Source organism: Rhizopus delemar, genomic scaffold (assembly GCF_000149305.1).
Source record: "Rhizopus delemar RA 99-880 supercont3.2 genomic scaffold, whole genome shotgun sequence".
Classification (NCBI taxonomy): Eukaryota; Fungi; Mucoromycota; class Mucoromycetes; order Mucorales; family Rhizopodaceae; genus Rhizopus; species Rhizopus delemar.
In genome coordinates this window covers 3,626,588-3,651,785 of record NW_027137828.1, presented here as the reverse complement: position 1 = coordinate 3,651,785, position 25,198 = coordinate 3,626,588, and the positions used below count along the sequence as shown (strand labels likewise).

Sequence of the window (25,198 nt, the reverse complement as noted above, 5' to 3'; positions counted from 1 at the left end):
AACTATAGAATGTTATGAACCTTATTAACAATCTACATAGGCTACTGGAATAATGCATGCACCCAAAGTAACTATTCAATTACTAGACACTCTATCTTTAAATGAGCTTGCATTCAACATGTATAACAAGACTGAATTAACCAAGAAGGCATATCAAGCATATATTGAAATTTATGGTGAAAACTCAAATCCCTTTCGTGTACTGTAAACCCACTTCTTTCTATTTGTAAAACATCTCGATAAATAAAGCAACAATAAGAAAGATTTCTCTATTATTCTTTGATAATTTACACAATGATTTACTTTGCCTCTGCTTTCAATTCTGCAGGAGGCTCTTCCATTTCCTTCCAAATAGCTTCCATCTTCTTTCTCTTTTCCTTGGACTTTCCTTTATTTGCTTCTCTCATGGCAAGAAACTAACCATGTCTAGTGAACAATCAAGTTGAATCAATTCACTTTTAAAAATACCTCTTTTTTTAAACAATCGTCTACGGCTCTTTTTGCTGCATTGCATGTTCCAATAAACTTGTTAAATGTTCCTGCTCTGTGACACTCTTCTAAAGCTTCAATCACTTGATCACAACCTTCTTGCTTGTGTGCTTCTAATGGTGGATGCATATTTTACAGAAAAAAAAAAGAAGGCCCTGTCAAAAATTTTATTCCTGTCCTTTTTATTTTTCGACTACGCATAAAATATAAGACCACTTTTTTTTTTTATTCCCAACTATGAAAAGACAAGAATCAACATTTGGAAGTTTAGTTCAATGTCGTTGCTCTTCTTATTGTGCAACGACTTCAGCTCAATTTCAATGGCAATTTCCAGAAGTGAAAAAAGCCCACATGATGATGGAAAATGATGGTATATAAAACAATAGCTTACAGGGGAAAAAGTGAGGGGGTCTTTATTGTTTTTTTTTAAAGTGAACATACAACATATTCAACGTCAACTAAGCTCCTTGTCTATAAGAACAAAGGACATAAAGAAAGTACAGAAATTGTATAGGAAAAGGCCAACGTTTAAGCTAGTTGTGTTGAAAGAGTTTCATGTATTCAAGTCAGACCAAACTTGTGATGTTTATTTTAATAATGATTACTACTAACCTATTTTTTTTTTTATTTATACCTCACCATATCAATAAATATTCTATTAACAACATATCTCTTGATACGATCATGATTTTGTTGTTCTTTCTATTTCCTTCATTTTACTTGATTCAGAATTGCTTGAAGCTATTACAACACAAAACTATGAAAAATGAGTTGTAGTTGATGGTGTTCTAGAGAGAGAGAGAGAGTGAGTGAGATATCTTGTAAGGATACTTCTGAATAGAAGAAAGTCAATCTTGCTCATCTAAATGTGTATTCCATAAAGAAATGTACGTAATTATCACTGTTTTTGTTTATCCCAAAATCAAATGAATGATTCCTCTTTCAACTCTCATCTTTGATGCTTGCTCTTCTTTATTTTTATTCTGACAGGATGAACCAGCCAATGACGTCTTTAGGTACAACCATTTGATTGGATTTGTTTTCGAGCAAGCAATAAAGACACGCAATACTGTCATCCACAAAGACGTTGATGGTCATCACTGACGGAATGCATGAAAGAATACATTTCCTCTCACGGTCTCACCGAGTGAAACATATAAAAAAGCGCTAAACTATTTCTTGTGCATCAGAACAGTATAGTGCCTCCACTCTCAATTTACCGAATGTTTGAAAAGTCCAACCACTTTTTTGAAAAAGATTGACTAATAGTGTGAGGCTAAATTGACCAGAAAAAGGAGGCTCTTTTACCCAAATGTTTGAAGTTAATTTGACCATCCCTTTGAAAATAAATTAACCACTTCTTACAAATAAATAGACCAATATTTTGGTCAAATTGATTACAAAGACTCGTTATTTAAGTATTTAGGAAAACAACTGGCAGAATGCTGGATGAAATTCATGTTTAAAGACGTTCGAATAAAAGGTTAAAAAAAAAGTAGTCAATTTATTTATAAGAAAGAAGTGGTTCAAACATTTGGTTCAATTTAGCCTCACACTATTGGTCAATCTTTTTCAAAAAAAGTGGTCGTAAGAGACTTAATAACGGCTGTAGATGAAGTTACTGCCGAAGGCGAAGAGCCTAAAAAAGAAAGACTTTTAGTATATCGAACGCAGAATATCAGTAAGTAAAAATAAAAATGATAAAAATAAGGGTCTAATAAAGCAAAATAGAGTACGATTAGGTCGAAAATGGGCCCAACAAAAAGAACTGCAATCCAGAAAACATTCAAATATTCAGCCAGTATATGATAGAATTACTTCTAGTAAAATTTTCAAGATGGATGATCTCAAACAATACATTCGATCTGTATCGGCAACACATACTAGGTTAGTAACCTCATTTATGTTTTCAAATATTTACTGATAATTTTTTTTTAGTATCTTTAATTTCAATAGATCATATAAACATAGAGAGATAAAAGGATATTTGTATTCTGCTAGAAAAATGGTTCTTGATTACATTGCTGACAATATAGTAGGGTTATACCCTATCGAAACCAAACCTAAGGTAGTTCTCCCTCATAATACAACAAAAAAAGGTCGGCGACTTGCAAGAAAAAAAATTCGAAGATTAGATGAAAGCTATAGCGCTCCTACAATTCCAACAATTGTAGCCTTTGGGGATGCTTCTATCAATAGCTCTATGAAAGGGCACCCTTCCATTCCCTTCAAGGTAGTTGATTTAGATATACAGAAATAGCCTATTCTAACTACTAATGTCTATCTAGGCACAACAAAGAGCAATCGCAAAGAAAGCCTTGGTTATCCGAGTAGACGAATATAATACTTCTAAATGCTGTAGCAATTGTTATAAAAATCTCCATGATATATTTGAACCAAAATCTGAAGGGTGTGAGCATAAGTAACGATAACATTAATTCATTATCATGTGTGAAATACTAACACTTTTTTTCTTCAGGAAACGTAGAAAAAAGATTACTCTAGGAATCAAACGAAAAATTGCATGCGTTGATGATGAGTACAGCATTATTTGTAGAGCTAGTGATTGTACTAAAAAAAACTATTTGATAGTGAGTAATTCGAATATTGAGTCCTATAACAAACTAACAAAAAATATTAGAGCTTATCAACGTTAGCTATTCTCATTTTTAGAGGAAATGACCAATATCAAAACTAGTTCCATTAACGGCACTTTGTGATAATAAAATAGTATGCTATTGTATATATTACTTTGTATTAACTTTGATTTTATTTAAAGGGCCATTATGTCCTCGCAAAATATTCTTCTACTTATAACATGATATAGGGTTTAAACCACTCACTACAAGCGATAAGTACGAAGACTCATAGTGTTCAGGCTACAAGCTATTATGTATGAGTACCTTAGAACACTATCAACAATTGTAGAACCATTACTAAATTGTCGCGCTTTATTGGAAAAGAACAAAAGGCTAACTTTAAGTTCCCATGGTAGTCCAGTGATCGATTTGGGTTTCCTTAGACCCACATGCAAGTCTCCAGCTCATTACTCTGACCTTTATTATGCTTAAGAAAAAAGAAAGATAGCTTCTGCTACTATATATGATTTATTGTTAATAGTATTGTATTGTTAATCTTCCTTTCTTATTATTATTGTTGTAATAAATATGTATATATATGAAATACACAGTGATGTGGTGATATTTTCACTAAATATTTCAAATTGAAACTCTGAAAGAAGTATACTTTCTAAAGTGATATATTTTACTAAAAATATCGCCAAAAGATGTTATTAAAATAGAAAGCTATTAACTACTGCTTCTCTCCTTCTTCTTATATTCTTGTGATGATAAGACTGAAATTTGTTATGTTTTTTTTAGTCTAAAAAAGAAAAAAAACTTGCGGGAGCGTATTACTCAAAGTAAATACTGCTTTTCAGATCCATTCAAATTCATTCATACACATCCATCACGTGTTTTATACACATCCGGTGGTTACTTTTTATTATTTTATGAAAAAAAAAAATAATTTAGAAAACGGCAAATCAATGATGAAGAGCTATCCTTTATTTTCTTAATTATTATTCATATTTAAAAAGATATATAAATCAATATTATCATTTACTCCGAAGTAGTTTTCCTAAGTTTCTTGAGCTTTGGTGATGATCTTGTGATATCATGCCGAACCTGGGGCTTTCTCTTTCCACTTGCACTAGCAACTTCGATTGTTTCCACTTTCGATATCGTTTTCATTGCAATGCTCTAAATAATTATGTTAGAAAAAACTTAGTGTATTTCAAATCTCAAGAAAATTTACCCTGACTTGCATTAGCCCAGTAAACAATGCGGGGAAATAACCAAGCTGAGACTGTTTTTGTATCAAATCAAAATCGCCCAACTGTACCATTCTGTAAATATTTGACTTCATATCCATGGCGTATGTTGTTAATTTCCCTCCTAATTTGCAAAGTTGGTGAGGTTTCGTAAGTTATAAAAGGTTCTCAAAATTTCAAATTCCCTCATTCTACTTGCCTTCAACCAAAATGCCTAAGACCGAAGCAGAAGCCACTCTTGCGTCCATAATTCCATTCAGCATATCTTTCATCTCAATTCCAAGCTTTACATAATCGGATATATCACCTCGTCCAACCTTCGAAGGTGGTTTGACTTCACACGCAATAATATTGAACTTCTTGAACCACGGCTTTACATATGCTATCCAATCAGGTTTGACTTGGTCATCATTTTTGTTGTTCAACACCACATTTGCCCTACGTGTTTTAGTGTTAATGAAACATATTTCTTTATTCCGCAAAAATAACTACTAATATTACCATGATTGATACATCGACTCTTCAATCGAAAAGATGTTCGTCAGAAAGCATTCCAAATAATTTTTAATGAAGGTGTCTTCACCTTTTTCATCATCGTCAACATATTTTGTTAATTGAGGAACACTATATCTTATCATTAATAATATTATTTCGGGTGTGTGTCGTATGATACTTACATATCAAACAATATATAAGACGCAAGAACTTCGTGATCATCTCCTGTTTCATGGGCTTTGTTCATTATATTTCTGCACTCGTTCTTCATTCTAAACCAGTCAAGCTTCATGGTCTAAAATAAACGAAAGCATTAATATTATAAAAATAAAGTACTGATATATCTAAGTATAAGGTATATATGTGTGCTATATAAGTACCCTTAGCTTCTCACACCAGAGAAGAAGATTGGTTGTGGTTGTTGGGGGAGCCTCATATAAACTTTCGATATCCTTTTCGACCAATTTGCGTGTTTGGGAACCCATGTACTTGGTTATAGAGCTATTTGCAGACAGCATGAATGGAAATATCAAATGAAGTGCTCTATAATAAATAAATATTAGAAGACCATCACCAGGAACTTTTAGGTATCTAATGAACTTACAAAATCCTCATATCGTTCATATTCCCTTGGTTAGTATTGATTTGACTCGAAGCTTTTTTAAACTGCTTAAGTTCATTGCTGATATTAATATCCTCAATAATCCACTACAGAAATACAGTGAGCTTTTTATGTATCACTTTTTAATATCACTTGATAATACTTCGTTTCCATCTGCTATATCAGGCCAGGTTGGTTCGTCCTCATAAATATGCAAATATTTCCTCCCGGGATGGTAATGATCGCTTTCGAAAGACTCTTGTCTTTCTAATGGTGGTGTTGAATCGAAATCACTAATTAAATCCTATAAGTGATATTTCATCAGTATATTTGATTTTTAAAGTATCATAATAGCTGTCTAAAACTTGCCACATCCAGAGCACCTACTGTTGTTGTCTCCCTATCATCATTACTAGTATCTTCTACATTGTCTCCTTCCGACTATTATGTTTCATTTTATATGTATTTCTTTTTTAGCAAAAGTAAACGCTTACAACTTCTTCAATTTGTATTGCTTACATTCATGCTTTCTATCAATTCTCTGGAAACATATATCCCCGAACTGCGCAGCACTTTGGAACTATTCACTAGAAATGTTTGTTGAGTTTTGGCATCGGCAAGGATACGCTCCCAATTTACATCACCAGTCAACTTTCTTTGATGCTTCTTGGGCATCTTTTTGTATATTATTGATAGCTTCCTTTTAAAAGCTGTTTCAGCCTTTTGGTGAGTTGTGTATTTGTATATCCAATCGTTCATGGCTCTCTTGTTGTTAGAGTCGGCCAGAAAAACATCAAGTTCCATGTCCCCATTTTCAGGAAGATTAGATAGAAAGTCGCGAATTCCTAATCGTTTATGGTTAAGCCATGTCAAAATAAGATATAAAAGCCAAAACATACGTTGCACTAGAGTTGACATGATTAAAACACTGCTTGGAGAGAAATAGAAAGAAAGGATAGAAATAACAATTTTGACGTTACAGAAAAGTGCGGCGTAAAATATTAATGTATTATTCAATTTCAGGAACACAAAATCATGAATAGATCTAAATGACCAACGATAAATGCTGGTCACAGGGAAATGAAATAAGTCTTGAAGTCGGGGTTTAATAAGCAGCCTAAATGGACAGGAGACTTCAAGTAGAAAAGAAGAATAAAGTGGATTATTATTCTAGATTAAAGCTAATGTTTATTCATATAAAAATGTGGGATATTTATAGGTTTCTGTGTAGTAACCGCAGTAGTTGCGTAGTAGTTCTGCGGTGCTTATTCCAATTGATCTGAAGTGGTTGCCGTAGCAACGGCTCGGTCTGAGCCTGTATTTGAGAATGAATTGAGGCTCGTAACAGAAAAAATGAACACAAAAAAAAAACATTAAAATATTCTACTTGACACTTAAGTGATGAAATTTTTGAAATTTTATTTTAATAACATTATATAAAAAAAAAAGTTGTTATCTTTGTCTAGGAGGAAGAGAAGCAGACCTCTCATCAACATCACTGATGTTAGCAACATATATCTTCATGGCGTCTTCCATTTTACTTAACGTATGCATACGCATACCAGACTTGATCTTGCTCATTTTCTGCTGATAGATGCTGTTGAACGAGTTGTGATATTTCTGAATATTTTCAAGATATTCAGCAAGACGAAGGTTTTCTGCTTCATCAATATCGCAGCTGTCTTCAACATCTGGCAAGTCATCAGAAAGTGGCTCAACCAAGGAGAAGCACAAAGAGAAAGGAATTCGTGTAATACGAGTTGTCAAGAAGATATGCTTGCAAATCTTAGCAGTATCCGGGCAGGAACAAGCACTAATGCAATTATCAACTACTTTTACAATGTATTTACCATCGCTGGTAAAGGAATCGCACGAAAAGTTTTAATAACAAAAAGAATTACTGCTTAATATACTAGTATGATATGGCAGATACTACAATACTTCAAATCATCAGTAATGTTGGTGATATTGTTAGTGTTCATATTATCTGTGGTTTTTATCAAGACGCGTTATGAGGGAAATGTGAAAAATTTTATTTATTGTTATCCTGAAAATATTATGATTGTTTTCAAATGTTTGTGACTAGCATTAATCGTTGGTCATTTGGATTTTTCGCAAAATCATACGTCATCGTTAAAAGTGTGCTTGATTAAAAGAAAATATTAATCACCCAAACCTTTTTTTTCCCATTTTATTTGCAATTAGTTGAAATAAAAAATTGGCTGAAAGGGTATAAACGTAAGATAAGGAAGCCCAGCGGCAGTATCTTATTAAAGGTCCCCGTGGAGGTCAACCCAGTGCGAGTGGAGGTAACCATTCCTCTGCGACATATAGCCCGGTGCCCTAAGTGATAATTGCTGCGTTCATTTCGCGAGTGTTTGCATCAAGCAATTAGTAGCGATACTGCGTTTATACTTACCCACACACCAACATAATGACAGTTGAAAAGGTAATTTATGAAGAAGAAGAAGAAGAAGAGTCTAAAACCGTACACTAACTATATGCATCAACTGATATGGAGAGCAAAATGCCTTACATTTGCTTCAATGTATTTTACAGTCATCTCTTTTCGCAAGAGCCATTGTTACTTTCAGCTTGATAATAATGCCAACTTTTGAAAGGGCTCCGATCTGGTGAGCAAATTAGTTTTCTGGTATTACACTTCTATTTTGAAACTCTGCGCCAAAGTTTTTACGGATCCTGCTTGCTCTTGCTTTCAGTTAATGATGTTTACGACATACTTTCTTATTTTGAATCTGAAAAATTGACTATCTTGGAGCATCCCCAGCCATGGCTCTATCTCAGTGAGGGCTTTAAAATAAAACTTAAAAAAAGTTGTATAATAAATTCACAACTCTCTAAAAACCGACTTTCAAAGTTTGATAGGATTTTTTTCTGAAAATGTGCCCCTTGTTTGTTCTTCTTTTTCCTTGTATTTTTATTGCAAGACTTTTTTTATTTTTTTTTTTTTTTGCTAAGTGACACATATTTAGGCCGTTCACAAGCAAAAAAAATAAATGTTTTTGGAAAAATGATAAATTAGGATAGTGATGTAGCGTACTAAATATCTAGTCAATATGATCAATATTTATATATTCAATCTATTGATATTCCCTTGCTTTATTTTATATATAATATTTTAATGATTTTGAAAAAGATTGACCAATAGTGTGAGGCTAAATTGAACCAAATGTTTGAACCACTTCTTTCTTATAAATAAATTGACTACTTTTTTTTTAACCTTTTATTCGAACGTCTTTAAACATGAATTTCATCCAGCATTCTGCCAGTTGTTTTCCTAAATACTTAAATAACGAGTCTTTGTAATCAATTTGACCAAAATATTGGTCTATTTATTTGTAAGAAGTGGTTAATTTATTTTCAAAGGGATGGTCAAATTAACTTCAAACATTTGGGTAAAAGAGCCTCCTTTTTCTGGTCAATTTAGCCTCACACTATTAGTCAATCTTTTTCAAAAAAGTGGTTGGACTTTTCAAACATTCGGTAAATTGAGAGTGGAAGCACTATAGAGCACACGATTTTGAAAAAAAAAAAAAAAGATCTACAGCGTCTTAAAGCAACTAGTACTAAAAAAGACATAGGCCTCCTATCCCTCCATGTACCGTGCACTGTCATGATATCAGTGAAAAAGTAAGTTTGAAGTGTAACCAAAGCATGTTGACGTGAAACTGAAGATAAATGAATGTCTTCCCCTACTTTTTTTTTTCCTCTTGTGTCCTCCTTCCTTTCTTATATCAAAAGCAGCGTCATCGAGAAAGTTTGGTTGAATAGAAACGACCGACCTAGGATCTAAGGCAAGTGTTCAAAAGATCCTTGTTTTAGACAGCAAAGCCATACTGCAAGATAATGAAAGAATCTCGGGAAAGATGTGTAGAGTGCACTATGACGAGAGATATGCTTTTTTACAGCAAAAGTCTGTTTCATCATTGTCAAATCGGATGGTAATCCAGTACACATCAAATGGTTCGGAACTGAGTCCTCTGGAGTCTTGTTCAGAAAAGGTAAGTCGTTTTTGACAGCCATCTTTAACCTCCGATATAACCTAAATTAAACTGTTTTTAATGAAGTTTAATAAATAAAAAAAAAGTAAGAGACAAATAAAGAAAGAGAGGGGAAAAGAAAAGCAAAACCTTTGAGATGATGAAATAAAAGCGTAAGAAAGGTGATTGAAGGTGATTTGTAATCATGACTTCAATCTTCGGATGAGGTTTGCTTATTTCATTTAGGCTACACAATATCTTTGTACCCTCCTTTTTTTTCTTTTTTAGGGGAAAGAGAGAAAGGAAAAAAAAACCTGCTTTTCTCTTTTTCTTTTTTTTCTTTCTTTTCTTTTTACTTGTTTCAAAACTAAACGATGGAAGAAGAGAAAAAATTAGTCGAGTTGAGCGAATCACTGACTCCGGCCGATAAAAGGGCTGCTATGGAAGAACGAGCAAAAGTGGTGCTAGACAGTCTGCCGAAGAAGCCTTCAGCTGTTTTAACCAACGACCAAGGTACGAACGACACCAAGGCGGTCGATTCGGCTATCACGGCAGCTGAATCCAAGCCGGTCAAGAGAACCCTGACGGCCACACCTGGTAGTTTCACATCCTCCAACACGGGTGAGAAAATCGGTTGGAACGCGTTTTCCAAACTTCCAAACCCAGGAGACGAACAGGCCCTGGACGCACTCGGCACACAACTCGGTCTGGACACGGTCATCAACATGTACAGAGGCTTACGTACAGAAGTCAAGAATGAAAACGATCTTGTCTCTCAGTTTTTAAAGGAGGCTTATTATGGTGAGTGGTATCATAATGCGGCCGTCATGCTCTTTGCCGTCACTTTCACTTGGTTCCTGACCCGATGTGGCGGTGGACTGATGGCCTGCTTGGTGGTCGGCGCCTTCCTGTCGACCTATTATCAAACGTCCATTCGTCGGTTGAGAAGGAACGTGCGGGACGACATTCAACGTGAGTTGTCTGTCAATCGGCTCGAGACTGAAAGTGAAACGGCCGACTGGATTAATCATTTCATGTCTCGCTTTTGGTTGATTTATGAGCCCGTTTTATCAGCACAGATCATTGAAACGGCCGATTCGATCTTGGTCGACAGTACGCCTGCCTTCTTGGACTCGATCCGTTTAACCTCCTTTACTTTGGGTACCAAGGCTCCTCGTATCGAAAGTATCAAGACAATCACAAAGACTGAACCTAATGTGGTCGTAAGTACCCTCATGTCTCTTTAGAGCTTTGCTCATCTCTTTTCTATAGTGTATGGATTGGAAGTTCTCATTTGTTCCTAATGACACCTTGGATATGACCGAACGTGACCTTCAATCCAAAGTGAACCCAAAGATTGTCATCACTGTACGTGTAGGCAAAGGTATGCTTGGTGCTGGTATGCCAATCTTGTTGGAAGACCTTGCTTTTAGCGGACATCTTCGTTTGAAGTTTAGGATGTTTAATGAATTTCCTCACATCAAGACTGTGGAAGCTTCCTTTTTGGAAAAGCCCATGTTTGATTATGTATTAAAACCTGTGGGTGGTGAAACATTTGGCTTTGATATCAATAATGTAAGCTTTTTCTTTTTCTCTTTTTTTGCAAATCACTGAACAAAGGCGCTTTTTAGATTCCTGGCCTTGAATCATTTATTCAAGAACAAGTACATGCTACTCTTCAACCCATGATGTATGCTCCAAATGCATACATTCTGGATGTTGCAGGCATGATGTCTGGTGCTGTCGACTTGAGTATGTGTTTATTCTTTATCATTTGATGTGCTGCCACTCATCTTTTCATATAGACGCTACTAACGGTGTCCTGGTTGTCAAGGTTCACTCTGCCACTGGTCTTAAAGACAGTGATCTCTTTGGTACCCTTGATCCTTACGTCACACTTCATATTGGTAGTGAAAAGAATGCTGAAGTCGGTCGTACGAAATCAATTGAAGATTGTCGTAACCCCAAGTTTGATGAAACATTCTTTGTGTTACTCAATCATACAAAGGATAACTTGGTGTTTGATGTCAAAGACAGAAATGTAGGTCGTAGTGATACATCTGTTGGTACTTGTACATTTGATCTCAAGAAATTGGAAGAAGTGGATAATGTTGTGATGGGCTTGTAAGTCAGAAAAAGAAGAAGGAAAAAAAACATACTCATGATGTCTATAGATCACTCCCTGTGTTAAAGAAGGGCAAGATCTGTGGTGAAGTGAAAGCTGATCTTCAATACTTTCCTGTTAATTTACCTGATAACGATGAAGATGGCACTGTCATTCCTCCTCAAGAATCAAGTAAGTACCATCGTGCTCTAAACTCTGCCAACAGGTCACTGATACATAAAAAAAAATAGATAGCGGTGTCTTGCGCTTTACAGTGCACGAATGCAAGGAACTCAATGGCGGTAAATCAAACGATGTTAGTCCCTTTGCTGTTGTCAAGGTGAACGGTCAAGAAAAACTCCGAACAAATCCCTATAAACGAAGCATTAACCCTCGCTGGGACAAATCGTTTGAGATCTTTGTAATTGACAAGACTCAAGTCAATTTGGATGTCAGTGTATTGGATAGTAATCTGGATGATCGTCTGTTGGGTAACTGGCAATCCTCCTTGCAACAGTTGGAAGAAGACTGCTTCCTGAACCAGCAAGACTGGTGGATGCTGAAGGATGGTATGGGCAAGCTTCATTTGAGTATGCAGTGGAAGCATGTGACCATGACTGGTTATACCGAAGAATCCTCTCACAGCGCTCGTAACCCGATTGGTGTCGTTCGTGTGTTTGTAGAGGGTGCGAGTGACTTGAAAAATGTAGAGGCCATGACGGGTGGTAAATCAGATCCCTATGTGCGTATCATGTCAGGCGTCCAGAATCGTGGTCAAACAGATCATGTGGATGACAATCTTTTCCCTGTCTGGAAGCAGGCTCTTTATGTACCGGTTCATTCAAAGCTTGAAGATTTAGTGATTGAAGTGATGGACTACAACGATAACTCAAAAGACAAGAGCTTGGGCATCACTGATTTGCATCTCAAGGACATCATGTCCGAGGTGAAGACAGAGGATGGCCAAGTGATCTATGAAGCTCTTGAGCCAGTGACAAGAAATGTAGAACTGCTCAGTTTGGAACGCAAGAAAGGACGTGGTTCTCTTCGTTACACTGCCTCCTTCTTCCCCACCTTGGCTCTTGCAAAGGAGCAAGATCAAGAACCTACACCTGCTGTAGTAGATGAAGAACAGCAATCCAATGGTAGTCAAGTCTCTGAAGAACCCGAAATGATCGATAAGCCCAAGGAAATCCCCGAAAAGGACTTGCATGGTGAAGTGATCAAATACAAGGATGAAAAGATTGACCTCCTTGCTTATGACTCGGGTGTCTTGGCAGTCACTGTCAAATCACTTGTTTTACCCGATTCCTCTTCTGTAGTCATCGACCTCTGCTTGGATAGCAACGATCCTCAATTTAGTACATTTGAGCAAAAGGGAAGCCACATGGATATCAATGAAACGGGCACTTTCTTTGTCAAAGAACTCGATTTCTCCAAATTGATCGTTCGTGTTCGAAAGGCACGTGAAGACGAATGGGAAGAAAAGGCCATCTTGGGTCGATCGAACTTGGAGGTCAGAAAGATCGTGAAACGTTTGATGGAGCAAGACGGGCCTCAGGTAGAAGAGGAGATCTCGATGATGGAGAATGCCGGTATAAAGGTCCACTTGAGTTTCAAATATATTCCTGCCATCCAATTCAAGTTGGATCCTAGTGAAAGTTTGGAAAATCAAGGCAATCTGACCGTTGTCTTGGTCAAGGCAAGCAATCTGACAGCAGTCGACCGTAGTGGTACAAGTGACCCATTTGTTCGCTTCTATCTTGACGATCAACGTATCTTTAAAACACAAACCTACAAAAAGACATTGAACCCTGTGTTCAGCAAAGATGAAACATTCACAGCAGCTGTGGTGGATCGCACGACGTCTAGCTTGGTTGCTAAAGTATTTGACTGGGACCAAATTGGTAAAGACACTTTGATTGGTGAATGCAGAATCCCCTTCACTGGTAATGACATCGAGACCTTTGTTACTTCGACAAAAGAATACACCTTGGAGAATGGCGGTGGAAGTCTGACTGTTCGTTTGACTTGGAGACCTGACTTGGTAGCTCGTAAACGAACCAATACCTCCTTCTTCTCAGCCACCACGCGTATTTTTACTCAAAACCCAGGTAAAGAGGTCGTTGGTGCCGGTATAGGCGCAGGCTCCAAGGCCTTTGGCGCCTTGGGAAGTGGTATTCGTGGCATTGGAAGGATAGGCACAAGCTCGAGCATCAGGAAGCAAAATGATGATTCTTCCTCCATCTTGAGCAGAGAAAACACGAATACGAGCACATTTGACCAGGGCTCGATCTCTTCTCCTTCTCCTAGCAATTCAAGCATCATGCAACGATCTATTCCTGGAGAGGATGCAGTCACCATCCAGGTTCAATTACTCGAGGCCCGTCAACTAAAAGCCATGGATCGTAGTGGTACCAGTGACCCTTACTGTCGCGTGAGGATCGGAAACAAGGTGGTTCACAAAACCCGACATATCAAAAAGACACTGACGCCCGAATGGAACGAGACATTTACCACAAAGATTTATCCTCAAAGAGACACACTGGACTTTAAGGTCAAGGATCATAACACACTTACAGATGTAGACATTGGTGATCATCAATTTAAGCTGTCTGATCAACAACCGTTTGATGGTTGGTTACCACTGACACCAGAAGGAACAGGTGAAATTCATGTCAAGATTGCCTTTCTTTAAACAATAAAAGTCACGCTTATTGCAGTAACAGGAAAAAAAAAATTGAGATTTTTTTTTATTCTCTTGTCAATTTTTTCTTCTTTTTACAAATGTTTGTACTTGCTGAACTTGAGGATACAGTCAAGATTGTACCTAATGATTTCAAAAAGGACAATTTGAATGCTGTGACTGATGTATTGAATGAAAAGTATGCAAACAAGGTTGTTCAAGAAGTTGGCCATTGTATATGTGTTCATGATATTTTGAATGTGACTGAGGGTTTTATTTTATATTTGGACGGTTGTAGTTATGTCAGAGGTATTTCTTGTGCTATCCGTATTATCACTTGTACTCAACGTTTTTTTTTAGTGACATTTAGACTTGTTGTGTTTAGACCTTTTGTAGGAGAAATTTTGGTTGGAAAAATCAAGAGTTCGTCACCAGCAGGTGTGGTTGTCACTTTGGGATTTTTTGATGACATTTTGATTCCAGGAGGAGCACTTCAACCAGGATCAAAATTGTAAGTAAAAACAAAAACTTATCTGTACAAATGCTCATTACAGACAACAGTGATCCAGCAGAACAAGTTTGGGTTTGGAATTATGAAGGCGAGAAGATGTTTATGGATATTGAAGAACCTATTCGAGTCAGAGTATTGCGTGAACAATATACAGATACCACACCAACCAGTCATCCACAAAAAGGAAGAACTAACGATGCTGCAGATGATCTTGCTGCAAATTCAACTAAAATACCACCTTATTCTATTACTGTACATAGCTTTATTTATAACGACTGTCCTTTTTCTAATTCTTTTTAAATAGTGTACAATACAAGAAGATGGTTTAGGCTTACTTTCTTGGTGGGGAAGCTAAAATAGAAAAAAGAATAGAATATAGTAATGTACATAATTCATAATAAAGAAGAAAAAAAAAAGGAGGAAAAGGTTTAGAAAGACATTGAATATGATTTATGCTTGATCTAAAAGAAAATTAGTTGCTTTCACTAAATTGTATTCATTCTTTTCTAATGCATCCATAGCTTGTGATTGAGTGAAGCCCATGTTCATCAATTCTTCAATTAAGTGATCGGAAGGTAAAGGGGGAACAGGTGGTGGTGGCGGTGGTTTGATTGAATGTGAAATGATGGGTGAAGAAGTAGATGAAGAAGGCAAAGGTGGAAATAATTTGGGTGGTATGGCAGGTGAAGAATGAGTAGATGATTGTGCCTTTTGGATATTCCAATAAGCTATTATTTACTGTTATTATCATTCACATGACTTAGTAATGTGTTGAATTACCTCCTTCATTCTTTGGATAAGGTCTTGGTTGATATTGTGTGAAAGATGTACGATTTGTGGGTGTACTGTAATTAGCTTTGGGATAACTCAAAACTGATTCTGAAGCTCTAAAACCATTTTCTAACGTGTCCCAAGGATCGGCTGGTACAAAAGAAGAAATTTGATTAGGCGATTCCTGTAGGATGTCTTCTCCCAGCATAATATGATTATGCTTTTGTTCTGGCTTCAATATACGTGTGTCTGTATCTAAAAATCCAGGTGCAATCCTTCTGGCCGCTACCTTTCTCTCGTTCAACTTTTCTTGTTCGTATCGATTCCTTTTTATCCTTATTGCCTCTTCTTCTTCTTGACTTTTTTTTCGTGAAGCCATGATATGTTCAATTGCTTGTTTTTCTGCAGAAAAAGGATACATAGCCTACAAAAGAATAAGAACAAGATTTATGTGATATATTTGTTATGTTTATATTTACCAATTGTGAAATATCTTCAGGAACAAGTTTAAGTTCTGAAGCAATTGTAATCTTTTAAAAGACGTTGTTAATAAAACGTTTGTTTTATAAATTGTATGTACCTTTTTTGGTAGTCTATAATGAGGGGATACCATCACTGGTACATTTTGAAGTACTGAGTATGTCAACCCTATATTTTATATAAATAAAGTAAATAAAGTATATTATCGAAACAAGTACCTTGGTCAGGCATATATTTTTATAGGAACAAAATGGAAAAAAAAAAAAAAAAAAAAAAAAAAAAGGGAATTGTGTTTGATAGGAAATCTTGATCACGTGTGTATAAGCTTACGTTCATGCGATCGATTACTGTCACCTAAAGCCTTGATACTAAATGAAGAATTTATATTGTAACTGAGCAGATAGTTTGTTGCATCTGCTATTAATTGTTTATATAATCTATATTTAAATACTTTTCGTAGAACTTTTCCGTTTTATTCTCTTTTTGTTTCTAAACTGAGGATTTTGTTATTGTAAGGTGGCAGCTGGCATCAAATAAACATAGACTTAGGATTATACTTGCCATTATAAAACATTTATAAATACTAGTTTGATCCATTATTAACCAAAGTATGCTTACTACTTGGGCCATAAGTATATCTTTTATAATAGCGGTTAGCAGCACAGCATTGATGGATTCTTCCAAGAAAAATATGGTTTATCATGATTGTATGCGTATTGACTATTCCCTCACAAGGTCTACTATGATCATTCTGTTCTGCAAAGCTAAATGAATAATGTGCTCAAATATGCGGATACACGGTATACATGTAACAGATCAGATCATGAAATCAAAAGAGCTATTATCCCAAGGGATACTCTAATGGACTCAGCACAAGCTTGTTTATGAATGCCCTAAACTACTTTTCTACTTGTCCTTCTTGTTCTCGGTACTTCTTTTTCCATTCTTTCTACTGTAAATGCAAGAAAGCATATTTTCCTGAGGCTAATATCGTTTTTCTCTTTTTTTTTTCTGTTGAAGTAGTTCGTATTCTTATATAAAGTTTATATTTCGTGTAAGGGATCAGTGAAGGATAAAACTTAATGTTGTTGATTTGATAGATAATTACTAAATGACATTGTTTATACGATTATCTGTTTACAAAAAATAAACTTGTAAATAAACTTGTTCTTATTATATCAAAGGAACAATACATGCGAGCTCAGCCTTTCCTTTTAATACAATTGCTTACAAAAGAAATCTTTTCTGTTGTAGAATTTGCTTATCTAAAGATAAAGTACGGGAAAACTAAATTTACTTGTTCAAGTTATCTTGGTATCACCTTTTTATTCGGTATTGTTCTGTAAAAGCAAACATACAATGAAGAGAATCTTTATATATAAAAAGAGATCAAAGAAAAACATAATATGAATAAATTGTTTACTCCCTGCTTTTGAATAAAAAAAAAAAAAGCGAGCATTTCACTCGATTTAAAAATTTGATCTTAAAATGTTATGCTCTGCTACAACCAGAGAGCTCATGAAAACAATCTTTCAATATTCATCTTTTTTTTTTTTCCAAGAGTGAATGTGAGAGATTTAGACATTTTGATTTATTGATAGATTGTTTGTGTATCACCTCTCTTGTAATCAACTGGAATACGAAAAATAGAGGTTTACAAAAAGTATGTATCACCTATAAAAAAAAGTTTGTATTCATCCACTAACCACTTGTGAGATTTTTTTAGCAGAGTTTCCAATAGATGATTAATATAGCGCCTATATTGGTAATACAAGATACTGTATCGAATGAAATCTCAAAGACACTTGCATATGTACATTACCGTCCTACATAAATAGGATCTTTTTTTTTTTTTTTCCTTTCCCTTTTTCTTTGTTTTCTAATGCTATATTCTACTTTGATAACAGCTGGATTGCTATTCATTCAAGCGAATGGCCATAGCATCAATAAAAGGCAGCAAAAAGATGCAGTGAATACACCAGACTTACCTGAATTGAAGCCTTTGGTATGGGGTGATGTCAATTTTATTCATTCAACCGACACACACGGTAAACACAACGTGTTATTTTATATTGTTTATTAAACTTACTCTGCATCTCTCCCAGGCTGGTTAGAGGTTAGATTGTATAGAAACTAAGAAGAATACCTTGCTGAATCATTCATCTCATAGGGACATGTCCTTCAAGGATCATATAACGGTGACCTCGGTGACTTTTATTCTTTCACTGTTCGAATGAAGCAAAAGGCTAAAAAGCTCAAAAAGGATCTTTTTATAGTAGACACAGGTGATACACATGATGGCGATGGCTTAAGTGACGTGACTGATCCAAGAGGAGAGGTCACTCAGCCACTGATCACCAATATTCCTTATGATATTTTAACTATTGGAAACCATGAACTCTATGGTATGTATTCTATCAAAAAAAAAGGTGCTGTTCTAACCTTGTCACAGTTGACAACATCACAACAGATACCGTTCGTCATTTTGTTCCTCACTGGAATGGTCGTTATTTGGCTGCCAATGTTTATTTTAAAGATCTACAAACCAACAAAACGACTCAAATCGGGTAAAATTGAAATATCCAATGACTTGTTACAGAAACTCATGCTCATTTCCTAGTAACAAATACACTTACTTTAAAGGCGAATTTGGTACGCGTGTGTTGGCCTATGGATTCCTGTTCAATTTTGCAGGCAATGGAAATAACTCTGTGGTGAATTATGTGGAAGATGAGATTGCAAAACCTTGGTTTAATCAATCCTTAAAAGCTCACACACCTGACATTATCACCATCATTGGGCACATTGGTATTCGATATGATGAATTCAAAGCTATCCTTAAAGCTGTACGTGCTCATCACCCGACTATACCTATCGCTGTCTTGGGCGGTCATACGTAAGAAAAAGGCTTTTTTTTTTTTTTTTTTTTTTTTTTTTTTTTTGCTGACCTTCTATTCTACAGTCATATTAGAGACTTTACTGTTTATGACGGTCGTGCGGCAGGCATTGAATCTGGCAGGTACATGGAAACGATTGGTTTCTTTTCGGTTGATGTAAGTTTTATTTTTATTTTATTTAGCTTTCTTTAAAAGAAAAAAAAAAAAAATAGGGAATCTCCAAATCAAGCGGAAACCTTACTTTCAACAGACGTTATTTAGATCAAAACAGAGCTACTTATATCTATCATTCTGTCGATGGCAAGGAAAAGAAATTCGATACAACCAAGGGCAAAAAGATGTCTAGCAAGATTTACAAGCTTCGTGAAAAGCTTCAATTATCTCAACATTTAGGATGTGCACCTCAAGATTATCCGCTTTATTCTGTCCCTGTCACCAACAGCTCCAGTCTCTATCATCTGGTGACGCATGAAGTCCTGCCCAAGACTGTGGCTGACACGAGCAGAAAGAACACTGCATTCTTTTTATATAACGGTGGTGGCTTGCGTTATGATATTTTCAAAGGACCCTTTACGGAGAGCAACGTCTATCAGATTTCTCCCTTTGAAGACAACTTTTACTGCATTTATGATGTACCCCTGTCCACAGCCCGCAAGGTCTTGCCTATCTTAAACCATGAAGGTGAATTAAAAAAACGGTCCGTCTGGCCTCATGTTCAGTTCAAAGCTACGATGAACTCAACCGATCATAACCTTACTCCGGGCTATGTGACTACCGATGATTACGGAATTGGAGGTACCGTTTTTTCCGGTTGATTTCAGGATAAACTTGACTGACTTTGAATATAGGTGATGATACGCCTCACAGTGCTATCCCATTCTATGACTCGCCTGCCTATGTCGGTTCAGATTTACCCACTAACGTCGATGACTCTACTTTGATCGATATTGTTTATCTTGATTTCTTTGATAATCAATTAAGAGGCATACTCAAGAATTTGACTGGTACCTCTTGGACTGCCAATACAACGTATTCACCCTATACAAGTAATACTGTCTGGCCAGTATTTGTTAAAAACCACTGGAACAATTGTTCCTAACGGGGAGATTCGGTAAAATTGAATCTTTTTGTTGCCGAGCTTCTCGGCTTTTATATTTAATAAATAAAAAAGCTTTTTATTTATAGACAATACTTTTTTTTTCTTCCTCTTTTGCATATTATTTATTACCGTCTAGACTTGATGTCAAATAAGAAGCAGCCTAAACTGAAAACGCCATATGCTCATTTAAGAGATGCAGCAGCAGCAAATAGAGAAAAATCACTTAATTCTATCCGACTTGTATTTGCTTTACTTGGTATTATTACAGCCATTATTTTTTACAGAAAACCTGATATCATTAATACACTTACCTCAAGTAACATCTTCACTTTATCCATCTTTCAGTCATCTCACATTCTTTCATAGAACCCACCATTACCTCTTGTCAAAAATATGCTTTGATGGTAGACGCTGGCTCGACCGGATCTCGCATTCATGTCTATAGATTTCACCAATGCAATCGTCATGACCCTGTTCGTTTAGAAGAAGAAGAACTCTTTGCACAAACCCAACCTGGTTTATCCGCCTTTGCCAACGAACCCCAAAAGGCCGCTGAGTCACTGGATGGACTCATGCAGGACGCACTGAGGTTGGTACCTTCAAGACTTCAAAAGACAACACCGATTGCCGTCAAGGCCACGGCCGGTCTTCGTCTGCTGGGTGAAGCCAAGAGTGAGGCCATTTTGGAAGCTGTCCGGGATCATCTGGCCACATACCCCTTTCGTGTGATGGACGTGTCGATGATGGACGGAAAAGATGAAGGTGTGTATGCCTGGATCACTGTGAATTTCTTGTTGGGTCACTTTGCCGATAACAGTCAGCATTCGGCTGCCGTCTTGGATCTCGGTGGTGGATCGACCCAGATTGTGTTTGAACCCGATCGATTGCCCGATGGCTCACTTCCTTCACTGCCAGAGACAGATTCAAAATACATACTTCACTTTGATGGCAAGGACTATTTGCTTTATCAAAATTCTTATTTAGGCTATGGATTGATGGAGGCAAGAAAGAGAATGCATCAGCAAGTGATGGCTATACAGCCCGAAGGAAACATGCATGCATGCTTGCCCCGTGGCCTTCTTTGGGAATACAGCAAGGAAGTATCACAGCCGGTGTTGTTTAATGGCACGGGTTCCTTTACAGACTGTGTGAATGTGGCTGACATGATGCTTAACAAAGACAAAGAGTGTGAATTGGCCCCTTGTTCATTTGACGGTATCTATCAACCTCCTATTTCTGACTCATTCAAACATGGTCCCATTTATATCTTTTCTTATTTCCATGATCGTACACAACCTCTCGGTCTCCCTGCCACCTTTCGATTGCCTGAATTGGAGGCTCTCACTGAATCGATTTGCTCGGGTGCCTTCCTCGATAATGTAACAGATGTCGCACTCAAGGAAGAAATCTTGGACCGTCCTGAATGGTGTTTGGATCTATCCTTTATTTATCGTTTATTATCTTATGGTTATGAGATCCCTCATGATCGATTATTGACCGTAGCTAAAAAGATTGATAATGTCGAAACAGGATGGTGTCTAGGCGCTGCCATTGCCATCTTGGGTGAACTTGAACATACTCAATAAAAAACAGACTTTTATTATAACCAACCAGGAGGAGAAAAAACATAGACTTGATCGGATGCCTTTAGAATTAAAGAAGAGACAGGGTTTGCATACACAAAGGGTAGTTCATTACCCAATTCATTATCGGGCGCACGGAATAAGCCGATGGCCAAGACTTCATGAGCCAAAAGTAAGGTTTTAAAGAGCTCCCCATAGTTCCTCCCTACAAATTCAGCAGGCATCGAAATCATGGTGAGATGAGGCGCGAGTCGTCCGGCTGCGGCCGCTGTGTTAATGTTTGGGTCAGTCGAGAGTAAGTAAGCGGCAGACCCGTCATGAAGAGGCCCAGGCATGCCACAGAGTGTCTTGATGATAGAGACAATATCTGGTTTATAATAAGTTTGACTAAGAAGGACGTTGCTGATGAGGCTGTCTGCTACAACATCACCCGCAGCATAGGCAGGAGTATAGAACACGTCAATCTCTTCAGCTACATCTTTGCCTTGTAACAGATGCATAAATCGAATATTGGATTTTTCCACTTTTTTTTTTATAAGTCTTTTCTTGTTCAATCGAATCTTTTTTTTTTCTTACCTAAATTAACAATGGTATATGCATCCTTGGGTCGCTCTTCAAGTAAAAGATCTAATATATGACTTGCCATGCTATAAAATGTCCTGTTAATCATCACAAACCTTCATTATTATTATCATTACACAGCAGGACTATCCGAATTACGTTCATATTGATCCAAACACTCCTTTTCACTATGATGATAGATCAATAACAAATCATTCGCCGATCACTATCAGTGTACCTCATCACAACCACCTGCTTTGCTGTTTTTGCACCAGCTCTTAATAAATCCTCGGGTTGTCTACAATTGCCCTAAGAACATAGGTTTAGATAAACAATCGAAGGCTCTGTTTGTCTTGCCTCTAAAAAATAAACTCTTGGAAAAATATTGATCAACTCAAAGGCTTTTTTGGATGGCTTATTTGGACAAAGCAATACAATGTCTTGTAACTCATCTGACTTGATGTTGGGTGACCTCAACTTATAAATGAATTTGAACATGTTGATCACCTCTCGATGTAAGCAGACCAAGATATGATTCGTCATGTGTCGTGCTGAATCAATTGTGATATCTTCCAGTTGGACAGGTCTTTCAAGGAGATAACAGAGAGGAAGAAAGGTCGTATGGTTATCTTGGCCACTGCCGATGCGTTTAATCAGCTCTCGACTGCCAGTCAAGATGGCATGTCTTTTGGATGGCAGTGTGGCAATCTTGAATTGCTCCTTATTTTGATCAAAATTTGTTTTAAAAGGTCTCTTGCTTAATTTTTGATCTAATCTATAGCATGTTTTGGGTCGAGGCTATGTATACATATTCTGTTTGTGAGTAGCCTTTTTTTTTTTTTTTTTTTTGAAAGAAGAAATGTACATACCAAGTGTTCAAGTTCACGAATCTCTCTTGGTCCTTCTGCAATGTAGACACATTCATCGGTTTCTTTAATCAGATAGGAATTACTTGGATTTAACAATATTTCATATTCCTCTCTTGATTGCATGAACGTCTTGACAGCAAACAAGACTACTTGAGCTTCCTCAAATAAGTACTAAAAAAAAAAGAATAGATTTTTAGTTTGCAGTTTTAGTGGCGGCTTAAAAGTACCAGTGATGCTTGACCAAAGCTAACGCCATGTATGCAATAAGGTGCTTTGCCTGTATATATTTCATTGCAAGACCCATCATCTAGTCAGTAAGGAGGTTGGTAATATGGTTTTATACAAGAATATGTTTTATACCAAATTGTGCTTGCCATCCTTCGTCGTAATTATTTAGAGGTTGTCTCTGATGCAATAAATTGGTCAGTAAAGTAGAGGCACCTCTGCAACGACAATTCATGGCCAGCAAGTATTGTTTAAATTCTCTGACGCAAATGATTTCTTTAGCTACTTTTTGATAGATGGCTGTACTTGGTGAAAGATTATAGGTGTAGATAGGTACATCATGACTAACTGTGTGACAATAAAGGGACCACAGCCGGACTGTATTGCGTTCATCTTCTGTTGAAGGGTTGGATGCGTTTTGATCTATGTTGTATGAATAACCCAATTTTTTTTCATAGTATTCATGTACCTGATAACGTGAATATAGCTGCTGCATGTCTTGCATTCTAAATAAATAATTAAAATAATGAGGCATTTTTGGACATCGAAAAAAAAGAAAAAAAAAAAACTTACTACGCGTAATAAAGTCTTTTCGTCCTACATGAGACATTTATCTGTGAGCACTTTTTTTATATGAGATATAATTCGTTTGTTACCAAAACAGAACCTTGAAGGAACTGGACGCGGTGACCCCAGATTGAATTGCGTTCCATCATTTTTAACTGTTCAGTTGGTCTGTTGATATCAAGAAAGACGACGTTTAAATGAAATTTTGTACTTTCCTATTAGTCGAGTTATAGTCATCCTTCCTCATCACAATCTTATTTGTTTACTTTATTTAGAAATCCATCCAAAATTTCAACCACTTGATCAAAACGAAATGAACCAACAATGAGAATAAATGGTGTAGACGCTTCACTGACATGTCCTGCTCCCTCTGATGATTATATTAGTCACAGTGAATTAGATGGACGGATGCGTACCTTTTCTTTTTTGAACTGTATCGCATACATCACCTATTAATGTAGGAAGCACAGCCAAAGCTATAATAATCAATAAAATCATAATCACTCTACTCCACTGATTATCAGGTGTGATGTCTATATACGTTCTTTAGCAAAAATATCTCAAAAAATATATTTTTCTTACCACCGTATCCCACAGTCGAAAGTGTCACCATGACAACGTACCTAAAAGTAAAACAGCTCAATCAGTTGTGTACACAATATAGACGTCTTTATTTGTCTTACAAGGAGTCTAATATAGTATAGTCCTTGTTACCAAAGGTGGCTTCTGTATACTGAAAGGCACATGTACCATTATAAATCAAGACGATTAAGGTACTAACCAGATGAATTAATTTTGTATTGAGTGGATCAGTTGGTTTATCTATATCACCCATTCATCTGTTAGTAACTGTGCTTATCATTTTTATACCTTCACCTTTAATTTGTAAGTTTAGCTTGATTTTCATTGCACTCTTGATTCTTAATAACAAAACCCAACTTCTAACAAAATAAGGTACTACACATGTTGTTTAACAATCCGTAATAAAGATAAAATGATAACTTACCATAAACGAATTGACCATTTGGAATAAAAGTGGATACAATAAATGGAAAGGTGGTTAATAATTCAATAAGAAATCTAAAACTGAAAATAACAGATGCAGGATGTCTTGTCATAAAGAAACCTAGTCAAAGGAATTATTTATTGTCTATTCATCAGTATCCTATACACATACGAATAACAAATGAACCAAGATCCCAAAAAGTAAAGACAAGGCATATCATCCATAAGTAATAAGGTCGATTCGTATAAAGCCATGCTGGTTCCAAGTCTGCTTTTGATATTTGTTTGATTTCCACAAAATAAGCAAAGCAAAATAGAAAATCGACCACAAGGTCCAAGTATACCTATCCTGATCATCAATATAACCAGATAGATGATGACGATCAACAATACAAAAAGCTTACAAACAAGATGATTGTCCT

At 36.3% G+C, this 25,198-nt stretch overlaps 7 protein-coding genes across 7 annotated transcripts; 2 read left to right on the top strand and 5 right to left on the bottom strand.

Annotated features, from left to right (window-relative positions):
* Positions 1–299: 299 nt before the first annotated feature.
* On the bottom strand, positions 300–407 carry RO3G_03660 (uncharacterized protein; the record flags this gene model as incomplete). The annotated part of the gene is made up of 1 exon (XM_067658250.1): positions 300–407. The coding sequence occupies one exon, from the start codon at positions 405–407 to the stop codon at positions 300–302; it is 108 nt and encodes a 35-aa protein (XP_067514351.1).
* Positions 408–4,512: 4,105 nt separating this feature from the next.
* RO3G_03659 (uncharacterized protein) lies at positions 4,513–5,440 on the bottom strand (the record flags this gene model as incomplete). The annotated part of the gene is made up of 5 exons (XM_067658249.1): positions 4,513–4,759; positions 4,823–4,945; positions 4,999–5,111; positions 5,197–5,359; positions 5,421–5,440. The coding sequence occupies 5 exons, from the start codon at positions 5,438–5,440 to the stop codon at positions 4,513–4,515; spliced, it is 666 nt and encodes a 221-aa protein (XP_067514350.1).
* Positions 5,441–6,869: 1,429 nt separating this feature from the next.
* RO3G_03658 (uncharacterized protein) lies at positions 6,870–7,399 on the bottom strand (the record flags this gene model as incomplete). The annotated part of the gene is made up of 2 exons (XM_067658248.1): positions 6,870–7,230; positions 7,359–7,399. 2 exons carry the CDS (start codon positions 7,397–7,399, stop codon positions 6,870–6,872), a joined length of 402 nt encoding a protein of 133 aa, XP_067514349.1.
* A 2,459-nt stretch (positions 7,400–9,858) lies between these two features.
* RO3G_03657 (uncharacterized protein) lies at positions 9,859–14,220 on the top strand (the record flags this gene model as incomplete). Its single annotated transcript, XM_067658247.1, has 6 exons — positions 9,859–10,641; positions 10,691–10,993; positions 11,050–11,170; positions 11,224–11,542; positions 11,593–11,714; positions 11,774–14,220. 6 exons carry the CDS (start codon positions 9,859–9,861, stop codon positions 14,218–14,220), a joined length of 4,095 nt encoding a protein of 1,364 aa, XP_067514348.1.
* A 949-nt stretch (positions 14,221–15,169) lies between these two features.
* Positions 15,170–16,544, bottom strand: RO3G_03656 (uncharacterized protein; the record flags this gene model as incomplete). Its single annotated transcript, XM_067658246.1, has 6 exons — positions 15,170–15,447; positions 15,500–15,914; positions 15,970–16,020; positions 16,071–16,138; positions 16,301–16,338; positions 16,528–16,544. The coding sequence occupies 6 exons, from the start codon at positions 16,542–16,544 to the stop codon at positions 15,170–15,172; spliced, it is 867 nt and encodes a 288-aa protein (XP_067514347.1).
* A 1,441-nt stretch (positions 16,545–17,985) lies between these two features.
* RO3G_03655 (uncharacterized protein) lies at positions 17,986–21,552 on the top strand (the record flags this gene model as incomplete). The annotated part of the gene is made up of 9 exons (XM_067658245.1): positions 17,986–18,018; positions 18,141–18,375; positions 18,423–18,537; positions 18,591–18,866; positions 18,942–19,023; positions 19,080–19,548; positions 19,716–19,913; positions 20,103–20,282; positions 20,333–21,552. The coding sequence occupies 9 exons, from the start codon at positions 17,986–17,988 to the stop codon at positions 21,550–21,552; spliced, it is 2,808 nt and encodes a 935-aa protein (XP_067514346.1).
* Positions 21,553–22,121: 569 nt separating this feature from the next.
* RO3G_03654 (uncharacterized protein) lies at positions 22,122–24,889 on the bottom strand (the record flags this gene model as incomplete). Its single annotated transcript, XM_067658244.1, has 14 exons — positions 22,122–22,125; positions 22,248–22,298; positions 22,349–22,419; positions 22,483–22,908; positions 22,980–23,150; positions 23,323–23,627; positions 23,674–23,710; positions 23,778–23,801; positions 23,861–23,986; positions 24,038–24,141; positions 24,188–24,247; positions 24,354–24,394; positions 24,455–24,593; positions 24,778–24,889. The coding sequence occupies 14 exons, from the start codon at positions 24,887–24,889 to the stop codon at positions 22,122–22,124; spliced, it is 1,671 nt and encodes a 556-aa protein (XP_067514345.1).
* Between the last annotated feature and the right edge of the window lie 309 nt (positions 24,890–25,198).